The sequence below is a fragment of the Carassius gibelio genome, chromosome B9 (genome assembly GCF_023724105.1).
Source record: "Carassius gibelio isolate Cgi1373 ecotype wild population from Czech Republic chromosome B9, carGib1.2-hapl.c, whole genome shotgun sequence".
Taxonomy (NCBI): Eukaryota; Metazoa; Chordata; class Actinopteri; order Cypriniformes; family Cyprinidae; genus Carassius; species Carassius gibelio.
In genome coordinates this window covers 22,184,054-22,200,862 of record NC_068404.1, presented here as the reverse complement: position 1 = coordinate 22,200,862, position 16,809 = coordinate 22,184,054, and the positions used below count along the sequence as shown (strand labels likewise).

General features: G+C 44.2%; 1 protein-coding gene across 13 annotated transcripts in view; it reads right to left on the bottom strand.

Moving 5' to 3' along the window:
* Positions 1–16,809, bottom strand: part of map2 (microtubule-associated protein 2) — a 99,891-nt gene that overhangs the window by 23,804 nt on the left and 59,278 nt on the right. For 10 of the 13 annotated variants that reach the window (XM_052565142.1, XM_052565141.1, XM_052565144.1 and 7 more), the window contains one exon: positions 2,520–2,624. The exons of the other annotated variants lie outside the window; for them this stretch is intronic. In XM_052565142.1, the coding sequence (XP_052421102.1) occupies positions 2,520–2,624 (105 nt within the window). The remainder of the gene's footprint in view (positions 1–2,519; positions 2,625–16,809) is intronic. 13 annotated transcript variants of the gene reach the window in all.

Sequence of the window (16,809 nt, the reverse complement as noted above, 5' to 3'; positions counted from 1 at the left end):
AGATGCATTAAATTGCTCAAAGGTCACAGAAAAAAATTAATAATAATAATAATAATTAAATAATAATTATAATATTGTAAAAGGTTTAAATTGTAAATAAATGCTAAATGTATAATAATATCCACAAAAGTATTAAGCAGCGCACCTGTTTTCAACATTAATAATCATTAGAATGATTTCTGAAGGACCATGTGGCAGTGAGGATTGAAGTAATTGCTGCTGAGAAATGGGGCCAATTTTTAAAAAGGTTATTGTACATAAAGTAAGCAAGGTTTTGGAATATGAGTCTACAAATATGAGTTTTGGTCTTTTTTTACCTTTAACTATCGTAAAGAACAGACAGGTAATGATGATGAGAAGTAGAGGGAACTAGATCAGGAAATGCAAGCCAGCTCTGATTTCTTAATTTTAAGTATGCTAAATTTCTGTAAATGCCCACGCAAGACAAATGAACCCTGTAAAACACAGTGGGCATGTTTTCACAAGGAAAAATAGATTAACGAAGGGATGAAATTGTATCTTAAAATGCAATTAGCTTGTATTAACTTAAGGGACTCCAAGCAGCAAGCAGTTTAATAACAATAGATTTGAATGTAAAAATCCCCCCACTCACCCAAAAGAAATAAATGGGTCTGCGTGTGCGAGAGAGATATTTCTAAGGATATGCTGAGCAGAGAGAAGTCAGGGCTCAGGATTGGTACGCTGAATACTTTGCAGTCTCTAATCCTTTGAGCTCTTCTGACAGACTGACTCAACATCAAGCATGTTAGTGCAGAAATCATTATCTCATTTTGCTGATTAATTCCAGCACAGCAGGTGGAAACTAAGAGCTATAGATTTTATTTCATTTTTCCTTTTTCGTTGAAGTCTAAGAATGAAGCATCTAAACATTTTGAACTGAATTTGTAATGGGGAAAAAATTATAACCTCCAGTTCGTTCATGCCATATATGACGTGAACAACTATGTATCATCACATACAGCTCTTCAATAAGTAAATTAACTACCTAATGTCACCAGCATACTGCACAGTCCTTATAAAGTCACTGTCAAAACACTGAAACTGACAAAGGATAGCAACACATGCTCACAAAAAAAGTTCTAAACCAAGAAACCTCAGATAAAACCACCGCACAAAAGACATGCAGCACAAACAGAAACCATTAAACAAAAGTGCACTTTTACTATGACCAGGCAGCCGTTAAACACAGAGAGGGCTAAAGGTTCACCCTAATGCCCTGTGTTGGCACACACACACACACACACACACAGATAGCCAGGGGTGAGTGGGTACAGAAATCAAGCAGAGAGGAGCTGGGACAAACCAGCTGTCAGGGCAGATATGCCATTATAAAGGAAACACAAGTGCCCTGCTGATGCTTTCCACAGCTTTGCTCAGTTTTCATACAGAGGAACGGACACATATAACAACAATGTTCACATACCACAGAGATAGAGAAGCAAAAATAAAACTTATTTGTGCACTGTCTCTCCAAGTTGTGTTTGACAAACATGAAAATATGAAAACATTTATAGGAAGAGTTCACCTGAAAATTAAAATTAACTAAAACTCTTGACATACAGTATGCACTAGTTTGAATACTCTAGCAGGCAGTAGGTTACGTAGTGATGTCTGATTCATGAAGGGTTATTATTTGATGTTCATAACATAAAGCTATTGTATAGTTTTAGAAGACTTGCAATGTAGTGCACAAGACAACTGGACTACTTTTCTTATACGTCTAATTTGTTTTTGGTTTTGTTTTGCATCCTTTCTGAAACTTAAAAGCAACAGTTTCCGGTAACTATCAAAGTACAGTACACTACTGTACAAAGGTTATAGTAAAATACAGTTAAACAGTAATATTATAACATATTACAAATTAAAATAACTACTAATTCTACTTTAATATATTTTAAAATGTAATTTGAAGGCAAAGCTGTATTTTCAGCATCCATTGCTTTAGTCTTCAGTGTCAACGTGATCCTTGAAAAGTAATTCTAATATCATTCATGTCTCTATAATTAATCCTTGCTGAATAAAAGCATGAATTTATTAAAAATTTTACAGGCCCCAAACACTTGAACAGTAGTGAACATACATGCACAAACTGTACATAATTCAGATTTCTCCATTTATGTTCCAAGAAAGAACGAAATATGAATTTGGAGTGAGTATTTTTTATATTATTAATTTGGAATCAGTAAATGGTCTAAATTATAATTTTTAGGTGAATTATTACCTTACGGTGTAAAAGACTCATTACACAAAATTATATAATTATAAACAGCAAATATGTGTGACCAGTGTCTTTACACTTTGCTAACAGCCTTCTGGAAGCACCTCTGAGGAGGAATTCAAAAACAAACAAACAAATAAATAAAATCCTTACTGTTCCCACTGCCTTCCATTTTTATCTTCTCATCTCTGCAAGTCTCACCAATGCAATAAAGTCCTTTAAGAGCTGGCCTGAGTGTGGCCAACCTCCAGTATCTCAGGAGGCTCTCCTGCAGGCCTACCTGATGGCAGCCTGACGGCAGTGTCCGGATGCAGCTCCTGCTCTCCCTTCAGTACCGCTACCGCTTCAGCTGTAACCTCCTGCACGATCCGCGCTGATACTTGCTCTGTGCGACACATATACATACACACACATCAACACACGCCCACATGAGCAAGTTCACGGGCAAATATTCACACATATTTTCTGAATCAATCCAGACATGATTTCTTCACTTCTTATGTTAAAATAGACCACTTGTTAATAAATCAAACAATTCCAGCAGTACAATTCCAGTTAAGGGCTGTAAAGAGCTCCGAGTCAGTAAGAATGAGACTTTATTACATTGTGAGCACAATATAAGACAGCTGTGCACACATGTGGTGCCCACACACTGTCACACACACAATTAAAAGACTAGTTCACCCAAAAAAGGAAATTATGTCATTAATTACTCACCCTCATGCCATTCCAAACCTGTGGAACTTTGTTCATCTTTGGAACACTAATTAAGATATTTTTGATTAAATCCGTGGCACCAGGGTGATGCAGAGGAGAAGAATTGTTGAAAAAATTCAAGGGTGCTGGAGGGTTCATGGGAGTGTGCCCAACCAGTCCACATGTGTTTTGTGGATTTGGAGAAGGCCCCCTGCTTAGGGCTATTCAGTCCCTGTACGACCAAGAGCTTGGTTCGCATTGCCGGCAGTAAATCAGACCTGTTGGACTCCAGCAGGGCTGCCCTTTGTCACCGGTTCTGTTCATAATTTTTATGGACAGAATTTCTAGGCGCAGCCAATGGCCGGAGAGTGTCCGGTTTGGGGACCATACGATTTCGTCGCTGCTTTTTGCGGATGATGTTGTTGTGTTGGCCTCCTCAGACCAGGACCTTCAGCGTGCACTGGGACAGTTTACAGCTGAGTGTGAAGCGGCTGGGATGAGAATCAGCACCTCCAAGTCCGAGGCCATGGTTCTCTGTCATAAAAGCGGGGATTGCCCACTTCAGGTTGGTAAAGAGCTCCTGCCTCAAGAGGAGGAGTTCAGGTATCTTGGGGTCTTGTTAACGAGTGAGGGAAGGATGGAACGGGAGATTGACAAACGGATCGGTGCAGCTTCTGCAGTAATGCGGTTGCTGTACCGGTCTGTCGTGGTGAAGAAGGAGCTGAGCTGTAAGGCAAAGCTCTCGATTTACCAGTCAATCTACGTTCCTACTCTCACCTATGGTCACGAGCTGTGGGTCATGACCGAAAGAACAAGATCCCGGATACAGGCGGCCGAAATGAGCTTTCTCCGTAGGGTGGCTGGGCACTCCCTTAGAGATAGGGTGAGAAGCTCGGTCACTCGGGAGGAGCTCAGAGTAGAGCCGTTGCTCCTCCACATCAAGAGGAGCCAGCTGAGGTGGCTCGGGCATCTATTTCGGATGCCTCCTGGACGCCTTCCCAGGGAGGTGTTCCAGGCACATCCCACCGGGAGGAGGCCCCGGGGAGACCTAGGACACGCTGGAGGGACTATGTCTCCTGGCTGGCCTGGGAACACCTCGGGGTTCCCACGAAAGAGCTGGAGGAAGTGGCTAGAGAGAGGGAAGTCTGGGCGTCTCTGCTTAGACTGTTGCCCCCACGACCCGGCCCCAGGATAAGCGGAAGATGATGGATGGATGGATGGATGGATGGGTAAACTATCCCTTTAGGGTCTTTATTAGTGGTCGACCGATATATTTCCAAGGCAGATATATTGGCCGATATTTGGCATTTTTCAATTATCGGCATTAGCCGGTAAGTTTTTCTGCTTGGCCGATGTGTCCCAAGGCAGGACTTTTACAGGGAAAGAAGTCTGTTTAATAATCAGATAGAACGTTTAAACAAAGAAAAGAATGTTTACAGAAAGTATTAAAACTATTTATTTTATATTAGGCCTATTGGAAATAGAAAGTATAAAAGAAAAAGTATATCGGCTTTATATCGTCTATGGGCCCCCTGCTTTCCAAGATATCGGCATTGGCATTGGTCTTTATTGGTGTTAGTAAAATAAATCTAATGGTTTGAAAAAGCCAGTGTCACATGATCGTACACATGCTGATTTGGTGCTAAAAAAAATCTTAATTAGAGCTGAAGATCTTTGCCTGAACCCGACGGGACCCATCGGGACCCGTCGGGTTCATCTTTCTCGCGCTGTGTTTCGATTAGCGCGAGAAAGATGCGAAAATTAATGCTGAGCAGGTGTAATGGAGGCTTGCCTCTGGTGATTACGTTTTGGTTGCACCAGAAGGCACCAGCAACTAAAGCAAACTCTGAGCGAGGTGTGGAAAAGTTTTGACCATGTCTATAATGAGAATAATGAGTGAATAATGACGCACCATCAGTGAGCGCAGGAACACGCTGAAGACATCTACAGTGGATTCAATCATTTTCCTCCACAAAAACATGTAGACCTAGCCTAATCTCTGTGATTAAAGGTTTTACAAATGATAACTAAATATTCATTGAGTCTTAAATGCATAATGTTGACAGAGTATTTATGCTAATGTTGGCATTATTCTTTTATAAAATGAAGCAAATCCGGCGGAGCCTTTATCTTAATTTCGTTATTGCCAAATACCCATCTTAATTTAAAATTTATCTTAATTTAAATTTTTTTTAATGACTCGTTTTTATTGGTGCGTTGGTCTATTTATAGGTTAAATGAGCCCATATGTCTAGAATGCTGAGATGTTACGATGTTACAGAGGACTTATTTTATTTCTTTATTCCAACTTCCAAGTGGTCTAGTTATGAGTAAATTATGTTAAAACATGAATAAATTACTCATTGTTGACAAAAGGCAAAAGAGCTGTGTGCGTGCGCACATTTGAATAATGTCGGGCTGTAAACGGGTTCGGGCTTTAAAAAAGCTGTCAATCAAAATGTACTTGTCGGGCTCGGGTCCTGTCGGGCCTAACTTTTAAGGCCCGATTACAGCTCTAATCTTAATATCAACACTGAAAATAGGGGGATATGTCTTTTTAGGGCAGATGTCAATAATATCAAATAAACCAATAATCACTATTTAAAAAAAAATTCTGGTGTAAAAATGAAAATGAATGTCAAAATTAAGAATAACAAAGGATATGACAAAAACGTCTCGGTTACGTATGGTAAACCTCGTTCCCTGAAGGAGGGAACGGAGACACCACGTCGGATGGCCGACGAATATGGGATATCGCTTCGATAGACCAATCTACTTCGAGTGTAAACTAAACGAGCCAATGCACATTGGCATGCAATAATTGCATCCAGCTGCCGCTGATCACTGCGTGAGTATAAGAGGGCAGCAGGTGCAATGCATACCAGTTTTTCGCTGAGGAGCCGAGCCGGGAACCCGGCAGCTCAGCGGCGGTACAGCAACCATGGCGACGGGACGTGGCGTCTCCGTTCCCTCCTTCAGGGAACGAGGGTTACCATACGTAACCGAGACGTTCCCTTTCAGTCGGTCACTCTCGACGCCACGTCGGATGACCGACGAATATGGGATCCCTATCAAAGCGCCATGGGTGCTGCCCCTTCCAGTGCCCTGTGCGAGCCGCCTGCGCCCCTATTAGGTGTAGGCCGGGGCTCAGAACAAGTAGCTCCACTCACCATTGTCAAAGCACTACCTCACTGGGTGAGATTGGATAACACTGGGAAAACGTACCCGGTCCGCTTGGAGCCGGGACGCTGCGGAAGCCCCATCCTTCCCGAAGGAGGTCTCGGAGGCAAATACACATATAGCATCCGTTTAGGAGTATACGGAGAAATTTGAGGTGATTAAAACCCTCTTGGGAAGGCAGAAGTCTGCCGGGGAAACACAGGCTCTAAGGCTATACCGTGGACTATACACATACGAGTACCGCTTAGGTCTCAATATGGAGCCCAGCCTTCCATGGTTCTCACGGATTCATCATGAAGGCCTGGCGCCGGATGTTCCGCCGCGTCCAGCTGCCTAGGGTGATGGAGGATCTCAACAGGGTCTACAGTACGGACACTCTGGAGCAGTTTTAGCAAGCCGACACTAACCGGGGCCTCTCAGTGCCACTACCCGTTTGAGGTGAGAACACAGGAGGATACCGGCTCTACACGAAGGCTATAGAACCTAGCGAACGTGTTAGGGGTCGCCCAGCCCGCAGCTCTACAAATATCTGTCAGCGAGGCGCCACGAGCCAGCGCCCAGGAGGATGCAACACTTCTAGTTGAGTGAGCTCGCAACCTGAACGGGCAGGGCACATCCTGAGCCTGATAAGCCAGGGTTATGGCATCCACAATCCAGTGGGCCATCCTCTGCTTAGAGATGGCATTCCCCTTCTGCCGGCCTCCGTAACAGACAAAGAGCTGGTCTGAGGTCCTGAAGCTTTGCGTCCGGTCCACGTAGCACCTTAATGCTCGAACAGGACAAAGCAAAGCCAGGGCTGGGTCTGCCTCCTCCAGGGGCAGCGCTTGCAGGTTCACCACTTGATCTTTGAAGGGTGTAGCGGGAACCTTGGGCACGTAGCCAGGCCGGGGCCTCAGGATTACCTGGGAGTCAGCCGGCCCGAACTCTAGGCACGAATCGTCGACCGAAAATGCATGCAGGTCCCCTACCCTCTTGATGGAGGCCAGTGCAAGCAGGAGCACAGTTTTCAATGAAAGAAACTTTAGCTTAACTGAATGCAAAGGCTCGAATGGGGCCTGCTGTAGTGATTTAAGCACTAGAGACAGGTCCCAAGAGGGTATACAGGGGGGCCGGGATGGATTTAACCTCCTGGCCCCTCTAAGGAACCTGATGATGAGGTCATGCTTACCCAAAGACTTCCGTTCACAGGGTCATGGTACGCAGCAATAGCGGCAACCTGGACTTTGAGGGTGGAGGGAGAAAGCCTTCGCTCCAACCCTTGCTGCAGAAAGGATAGCACGACCGTAATCGGGCATCTTCGGGGGTCTTCTCGGCGAGAAGAACACCACTCAACGAACAGGTTCCACTTCAAGGCATAGGCGTGTCTCGTAGACGGTGCTCTTGCCGAAGTGATGGTGTTAACTACCTCTTGGGGTAGGTCACCTAGAACCTCCGCGTCCCGTCCAGGGACCAAACATGGAGTTTCCAAAGGTCTGGACGCGGGTGCCAAATGGTGCCCCATCTCTGAGTCAGTAAATCCCTTCTCAGAGGAACTGGCCAAGGAGGGGCTGTCGAGAGGAGCACTAGTTTGGGGAACCAGGTCCGAGTAGGCCAATATGGCACTACTAGCAAGACTTGCTCCTCGTCCTCCCGGACTTTGCACAATGTCTGTGCGAGAAGGCTCACTGGGGGAAACGCATACTTGCGTAGGCCCCACGGCCAGCTGTGTGCCAGTGCGTCCGTGCCGAGAGTTCCCTCGGTCAGGGAGTAGAAAACCTGGCAGTGAGAGGTCTCTGGAGCAGCAAACAGGTCTACCTGAGCGGCTCTGAACCGCCTCCAAATCAGCTGGACCGTCAGGGGATGGAGTCGCCATTCTCCCGGGAGCATTGCTCAAGACAGCTCGTCGGCTGTACGACTGAGCAGGCCTGGAATGTGAACGGCACGAAGTGACCTCAGAACCTTCTGACTCCAAAGGAGGAGGTGGCGGGCGAGTTGCGAGATGCGACGAGAGCGCAGACCACCTTGGCGGTTGATGTACGCAACAGTCGCAGTGTTGTCCAATCGGACCAGCACAGGCTTGCCTCGTAAGAGACCTTTGAGACGGTTCAAGGAAAGGTGCGTTGCTAACAACTCCAGGCAATTGATGTGCCACTGCAGCTGCGGGCCCGTCCAAACCCCTGAGACTGCATGCCCGTTGTACGTGGCCCCCCCGGCGGTGGTGGAGGCATGCGTGTAAACCACAGCATGCCTGGAGATCTGCTCTAGGGGCACCCCTGCCCATAGGAATGTCAGATCTGACCACGGAGTGAGGGTTTGGCGACAGGCCGGTGTAACTTGGACCCGGTGAGTGCCGCGCTTCCACGCCCACCTCAGGACTCGGCCATAAAGCCAGTGCTGGAGCGGTCTCATATGTAATAGGCCGAGCGGTGTAAGTGCCGCTGTGGCCACCATATGCCCCAGGAGCCTCTGAAAGAGTTTCAGTGGGACCGCTGTCCTGCTCTTGAACGTATTCAAGCAGGCTAGCACTGACCGCGCACGTTCCTCTGTAAGGCGTGCTGTTTGTTCGACCGAATCCAACTCCATACCGAGAAAAGAGATCCTCTGCAATGGTGAGAGTTTGCTCTTTTCCCAGCTGACCTGAAGGCCCAACAGGCTCAGGTGCCAGAGCACCACATCCCTGTGCTCGCACAACTGATCTCGAGACTGTGCTAGTATCAGCCAATCGTCTAAGTAGTTGAGAATGCGAACACTCTGCTCTCTGAGAGGAACGAGAGCTGCCTCCGTGACTTCCGTGAAGACACAGGGAGACTGGGACAGCCGGAAGGGCAGGACCTTGTACTGATATGCTAGTCCTTCAAACGCAAACCGCAGAAAAGGTCTGTGGCGCGGAAGTATGGACACATGAAAGTACACGTCCTTCAGGTTGATCGCTGCAAACCAATCTTGGGGACGGACGCACCTGAAAATGCGTTTCTGTGTCAACATTTTGAACTGTAGCCGATGGAGGGCCCGATTCAAAACTCGCAGATCCAAGATCGGTCATAACCCACCGCTTTTCTTGGGTACCGGCTCTATCGCGGCCTTCGCCAGTAGGACTGCGATCTCCTTCCGCAAGACAGGGGCATCGGACGCTTTCACTGTAGTGTAGCGGACACCGCAGAGCTTGGGGGGAAGCCAGGCGATCTGAATCGCATAGCCGAGGCTGATGGTTCGAAGAAGACAGCGAGACTGGCTGGGTAGCGCTGACCAGGCGCCTAAGAACCGTACAAGCGGGACCAGCGGAACCACAGCCGTACCCGCAGTGGGGCAGCGCGGTGGAACACAGGGACCCAACTCGGGCGGCTTGTGAGCAGGCCGGAGTGTGGTGCGAGTGTGGGGTGCAGGGCTCACCTGGTTCCACAGGTTGGCAGAGGGTGCGTGAGTAGGGCCTTTGTTGACGCTCTCGAACCGCCCGCTGCTGCCATCTGGCGAAGGAGGAGGATGAGTGAGGTCCGGTGCTTGGCCGTCCGCAACTCTCCGTGCCCTCCTGGGACCCAGAGAGGGAGGAAACTACTCTCCTGTCGAGATTTCCAGATTCTCCGCCTGGCCCTCCTCCAGGCGAGGGAGAGGTGCCTTCACCATCCCCCAGAAAGCAGCTACCTCTCTCTGGGTCACCCGTCCCAGGGCCTCTTGCTCTTCTGCTCACCGCCAAGTTTGACGGGGGCCAGGACGGGAGGGGCAGCCTGCCTGCGCCCAGCTCAACGGCACCACTTGGAGGCTGCTGCAGATGCGATGCATGAACAGGGGCGGATGCAGCTGGCTGCCCTCGGCGACGAGCAGGCTGGGGCACTGCAGCCGGCGGGTGGGTGGAGATAGCAGCAGCTGCCCGCCGGGGCAGGATGTGTCGGATCGCCTCAGTCTGCTTCTGGGCAGCCGAGACTTGCTGGGCCAAGACCTCGACTGCGTCGCCGAAGAGGCCGGTCTGGGACACTGGGGCATTGAGAAACCGGACCTTGTCGGTGTCCCTCATGTCTGCCAGACCCTGCCACAGATGGTGCTCCTGGACCACTAATGTGGACATCGCACGACCCAGCGAACTCGCGGTGACCAGGTAACGACCGCACCCAGAAACGCACGGGTGAAACGGCATCCTTATAAGGACGATCCGTCGTCTTTATAAAGACGCACCCGTGAAGCTCTTTTAGAGAAATTTGCTCTTTTAGGAAATACTCTTTTAGTGCTGAGGCGCACAGGGGAATTGGCCGCTTGCAACACGACAGGGGTAGTGCAACCTGAAGTGTGTAATCCACTCGACACAGGAACGACCGCCGCTGAAGCGCCATCTCGCCAACACACGAAGCTTCCGAGAGCTTGCTGAACTCGTAGTTCACAGCAGACACAGTTGAGCAGAGCGATACTAACGCTCGGCTCCGAAGCGAAAAGCTGGTATGCATTGCACCTGCTGCCCTCTTATACTCACGCAGTGATTAGCGGCAGCTGGATGCAATAATTGCATGCCAATGTGCATTGGCTCGTTTAGTTTACACTCGAAGTAGATTGGTCTATCGAAGCGATATCCCATATTCGTCGGTCATCCGACGTGGCGTCGAGAGTGACCGACTGAAAGGGAACTCTTTTTTTAAAGCTCTTTAATTTATCTGCAAATCGGTTTTGATAATGAAAGAAACGGTTAACCATAAAAATGCCTAATATCTGCGTTTATAATTAGCTGGGCTGATAATCGGTCTACCCCTAGCTGAAAACAAACGTGCTGTTTAATATTTTTGTGACTGTGACTTTTTCAGATTTGTTTGATAAATGGAAAGTTGATTAAACAGCATTCATTTGAGATACAAATCTTTTGTACCATTATACATGTCTTTATTGTCACTTTGGATCAATTAAATATAACCCTGTTAATCAATTAATAATTTATTTATTTTAAACAAGATCTTACTATCCCCAAATATATCAATGGCAGTGTATGTGGCCAAATAAAGCAAAATAATCCTTACAGACAAAAATTAGCACTTCAGTATAGCCCCAAATATTACAATGTCTCATTACTGCTGCTTTTATGTCTTACTCATTTTCCTAAGCAGACAGAAACATTTATAGTGCTATATACTTAAAGCAAAAAATGAAGCAAAAAATGCTCAATGTGACAATCACAGCCAATCAAAAATATGTCTGATGTTTAATATTAAAGAGATTAAAAGAGATTCCTTAAAGAGATTTCACTGTGGGTAGAGATAACCAGCACAACGATATTAAGTACTAAAAACCAAATGACAGATTAAATATCCTGTTGCTCAATGCTTCCAGCAATCACAGCTTATTAAGACAAGAACTCCATTTTTTTTTTTAAATCACTCCTTATCACTTGTCGTTTCAGTTAGAAAAGAGCGTTAGAAAATGCATACATTATATCAACAGCTAGACAATCCAAAGACATAACTGCACATTATTAAAGATTGATTCAGTCTACAAATCTATTCTTCTCTATAATTGCTTAAATATAATTTAACAGCAAATAAAACGAACTTCAAATGTGCAATTCAGTTTCATCAATTTCCTTTCAGAGGATATTAATTTGAACCTGTACCTCAGAGGAAAACGCTCTCAAAACAGGAAAAGAGAAAGCTCAAAATGGCAAGAAAATTGGCAGCACTTTGAGAGAGTAAATTGTCATGGTAACAGCAGATTGGGGAGGTATAAGTAGAGACTGCAACTGATTAAGCAGCGGGCAGAATACAGCCCACGGATTGGCTGGCAACACACGTCCAGGGATAGATTCGGCTTTAAAACAGCACTATTAAAAGCTCTTCAAGACACAAACACATTTGCTGCATTCTTACAACACATCAGATAAATTTCAGTGGCATCAACAGTCTGTTTTTAACTGCAAGATGGTTGTAGATAGTGTTGCAATGGCCACCCATAGCTGATGATTGCCAAAGACAGTGCCTACAAACCAAAGCACATTTAGTGCAATGACAAGCTCAGCATAATGTTGTAAACAACCATGAAATGTTGTTGTGTTTGTAATATTAATCATTCAACATGCAAGCACGAGGTGAGGCATTTTGATTTAACTGAAGTTGATGCTGCGACAATCAGCTAACATGTGCTCAGACACGAGGTCGACACATTAGCACTGATGGAGAAAAACACGGCAGTGATGCTTACGTCAAAGCTTTCTGAAGAGATGCGAAGTGATTAAGGGCCATTTGCTACTCCCACTCTCTCTCCAATGCAAACAGACTGCATGATGGTAGTCAGCAATGCATCGCTTTTGTTTCTTATGCACTTTTCAGGCACAATTTCCGCCCACCTTGCAGCCATGGCATCCGCCCACCCACTCACAGACACACATACACACACGCACAGAAAGGGAAAAGAGTTTTGCCCAGATCCCATTAGAATAATGTTCACCCACGCAGACTCGAGTTTGTGGTACACCATCAACCCGCGGTCAGACTCCTCTAGAAGAGAGTCAAAGTAAATAATTCACTCAAAAATGACAATTCTGTCATTATTTAGTCCCACTCATGCCGTTCAAAACCTGTGTGATATTGTGTTTTCCCTTAAAAAGTCTTTGTTGCTGTTTTTTAAAAAGGCAAAAGCAACATTAAAGAACAAGACAAGTAATTTTGACTTCTGAGAAGCAAGTCAATACAACAGTTTTCTGTGATGAACAGACTAAAACGTAAGTCATTATTTACTGAATCCCTTTCATAGAGTAGTGGATCACTGAATCATTGTGTTGAACTTCATAAATAAATCATCCAACACTCAATCTTTAATGCAGCTCTCTTCTGTGATTTGCAAGAACAGAAGAATTACAAGTTTGATTTGGTTAAATCACATAACTTATAATGCAGAAGTCACTGGAATATTTTATTATTTACCAATGGTCATTGTAATAATTTTAACTTATCTGAAATTTCATTGCAAAAAAAAAAGAGCTTGATTAATCATTAAAAATTAAGAACACTTTAAAATAAGGTTCCATTTGTTAAAATTAGTCAACAACATTAGTCAACACAAACTAATAATAGAAAAAAAATACTTCTAAAGCATTTATTAATCTATATATTATTTAAGTCATTAATATGGATTTAGGGTGGTTTAAAAATTACTTCAGCAATGTTAACAGTCAAGAAGTTTTAGTAAATTGTACTGTAAAGTATTAAAAGAGTCCAGAAGGATTGTAATAGCTTGAGACAATGAGGATACAGCTGAATAAATTATTGTTTTGTCTGCATAAGCATAAAACTTTGCTGAAGTTATTTCCTTATTAAAATCATTAATAAAAATAGAAAAAAGCAGTGGTGCCAGTAAAAAGCCTTGTGGAACACCCTTCTTTACTGTTAAAATTGCTGAAGTATAGTTATCAGAAACTCATTGAGTTCTATCCAATAGATCATTTATAAACCACCTTAAGGCCATATTAATTAATATTACGCAGTATTTAAATGTATAATTACACTGTAACAAGGACACCTTCAAATAAATTGTAACCATAAACAGCAACAAATTAATTGTTCAAACTATTCCTTCACTCAAGTGTTTTCATCCACAAATACAGCTGCTAAAATCTAATAAATTGCATAATTTCCTGGAAAAAGATGTTTACTATGTAATGATGAATTTGAAATAACAAATTACATAAGCTGATCTTCACAGCCAATTATTGCACAACTCAAAAGGAGGGCAGATAATATGAGCATGACAAGAGACAATCATTCCCTGACTAAACAGATGAAACTGCATGGCCTGTCATCTTTTTCACACTATATGTTTCAGTATACCTCTGTCGTTAACCACCTACTTTATCATTGCACCATGTCTGTAGCTGTGTCACCATACATTCCCTTTCAGAGCAAACCTGACCAGTCTATCAGCATCTTTGTGTCTGACAGATGTGCTGGTCTGTCTACCCAGCACCCCACTCTCCCCCCCTTGTGCCTGTCCACACCCGTCTGCAAGAGATGTGCTCGGACTGCTGATCAGATGGGTTTGCCTCCAGCGCACAATAGCTCACATCCCTGATACATCAGCACACACAATAAGCAAATACCTAAAAAAGTAGCTCAAACACAGCCACACACTAAAAGATTAAGAATATTGCATGGTGCATATCTGTTATTTACATGGACAGTCATATTTCCCCTTAGACAGGTTGCAGAAATCAAAGTCAAATCTATTTGTAGGCACTTTTAGCAAACATGCAATATAGACACACAAAATCTGTACTAATCCACAAGTGAAGATATGCTAACAACTAGTAGTTATCATGCAGCAATGCCATTTAAACCCTGAAAGAACCTCTAACCATAAATCTGTTGGAAAAATCAAAGCTCTTACCAAAAAGTGAGTGCCGGTTATCTGGTTGTCTGGAGGCAAATGCTTCCCTGTGCACTCTTAGTCGTGTCTGCCTGCCAAAAGCAAGCCGGGAAGGAGGAGGGGGACGGCTGGTACTCCATGCCAGGACTCCCCCGCCAAAGAGCAGAGCTGTTGCCACAGCAACACACAGTCTGGGCCCAATCTGAATGGTCTCCCAGCATGCTTCTGCTGTGGGTTTTGCTGCCCTTGGTGTGTGAGTGACACACAGCCGTATTACAGACTCTCTGCATCTGTACTGCTATCTCATGGTTTCTCCAAATCAGTGGATCTCATACTGCAGATACTGTACGTAGCTTGTACTGTAGGTCAGGAAAAATTCCGATGCAACACTTCACAATAAGGTTCAATTCATTATTGCATCAGGTATCATGAACTAACAATAGACTATTAATAATCTATTGTAGGTTAATTTTTGATATGCATAAGAACATTACTGTTCATTGTTGATTACTGGTTTTCAGCATGAAATTATAAAAAAAGAGTGTAATGTAAAAGTTAATTAAATAAAAAATATTGTTTTTTTGTTTTGTGGTTGGTTTACAAATTAAACCCTAATATTGGTTTTACCAATTCCAAGTGGTCAATGAGTTCAAATAAAATGCAATGAAATAAAAAGCAATAAAACTGAATAAATTCAAGTAAAATAGATGATAAAATTATTAATGAACACATAACAATAAATTAATCACTTAAAAGAGCCACAAGATTCGAGATATAATTCAAGTTGTGTCACAGTTTCATACACAAAATAAAATAAAATAATGCTGGAAAACATTTTTACGATGCTAACAAGCAGACTTAAATAGGGTCTTTATGTAATTCGCACCATTCTTGTGCACCATTCCAGGCCAGCAAGCTTTTCAGGCCAGCCCTTATAATTCAAGCCAACAGCTGCCTCAGCAAGCAATCTCTCTCCCTCTCTGCTTCTCAAGTGTCCTTTTCTTTATGCAAAGCAATGTCATATGTCGCGCTGTCAGTATTTCAGTCTAGCGCCTCTTGTGTGTCTGAAGGGCTCTTGTGCGTGCTGTCCTTGCCAATGCCCCTTGGCTCAAAAATCCCACCCTCACAGTCACGGAGTCACAGAGGCAGAGAAAATATTCTGAGGGAAGGTCTTTCTCTCCACAGGGGCTCATATTCAGACCCACTCTTTAAAATCGAGCAGTTTTGCTCACATCAATAGTGAACTCTGTGCTGAAGTATGAAAACACAACCTGGAATCATTAATTAGACACATAGATGAAAGCAAAAGAAGCAAGTTGTTCTCTTGGCTCACAGTGATTTATGACGGCAGGTTTGTTAATGAGAAATGCGTGAGCGATGTTAACACACAACCCTGGCTGAAGGATCGTTAGCATTAGAGTTGGGAAGTCTATTTCCATCACTCACTGTCAGGGATCGGTGCAGTGATGCTTTTTGCCTGCCTTTACGTTGTGGAGGTGACAAGGGAACTGTGATAATTTATACAGAGGACAGAGATTACTGTATAGCACAGGGATTTTATAAACACATTAAACTGCTTAGAAAAACATATGATATGTTGCCTTCTGTACACTTAACTATCTGCGGTGACATATAGTAAGAGTAAACTGTATATGATGGGAGCAGTATCTAGAAAAAATGGATGTTCAAACTAATTCTTCAGAAAAAGGCTGTGCAAGTTTTGCCAAATCCTCTTACAAGGGTCATATAATAAGAAATCATATTCTCCTTGATCTTTTATGAAAGCACTTGATTTACTATGAAAACACTGTAACTTTTAGAGCTCAGAAAAGAGCAGTTAGTAAAACTAAGTTATGAAAATGACTCGCTCTGCAACTTTTTGACATCACACAGACAAATGAATCTAAATAGCACAGTCTAAAAACAAGGTACTGCTAATGATTAATTGTTATTATTATATAAAATGAAAAGTGTATATGCAGTTTTAAGTGAAATGTCGTGTGTGGTATGACACGTGGTCAGCAAATGTCAGAGCATTGCTTTCAAGTCGTTGCCTAATGGTTAGAGGGTTGGACTCCCAATCGAAGGGTTGTGAGTTCTAGTCTCGGGCCGGACGGAATTGTGGGTGGGGTAGTGCATGAACAGCTCTCTCTCCACCTTCAATACCACGACTTGGGTGCCCTTGAGCAAGGCATCGAACCCCCAACTGCTCCCCGGGCGCCGCAGCATAAATGGCTGCCCACTGCTCCGGGTGTGTGCTCACAGTGTGTGTGTGTGTGTGTTCACTGCTCTGTGTGTGTGCATTTCGGATGGGTTAAATGCAGAGCACAAATTCTGAGTATGGGTCACCATACTTGGCTGAATGTCACTTCACAATAAATGCAGAA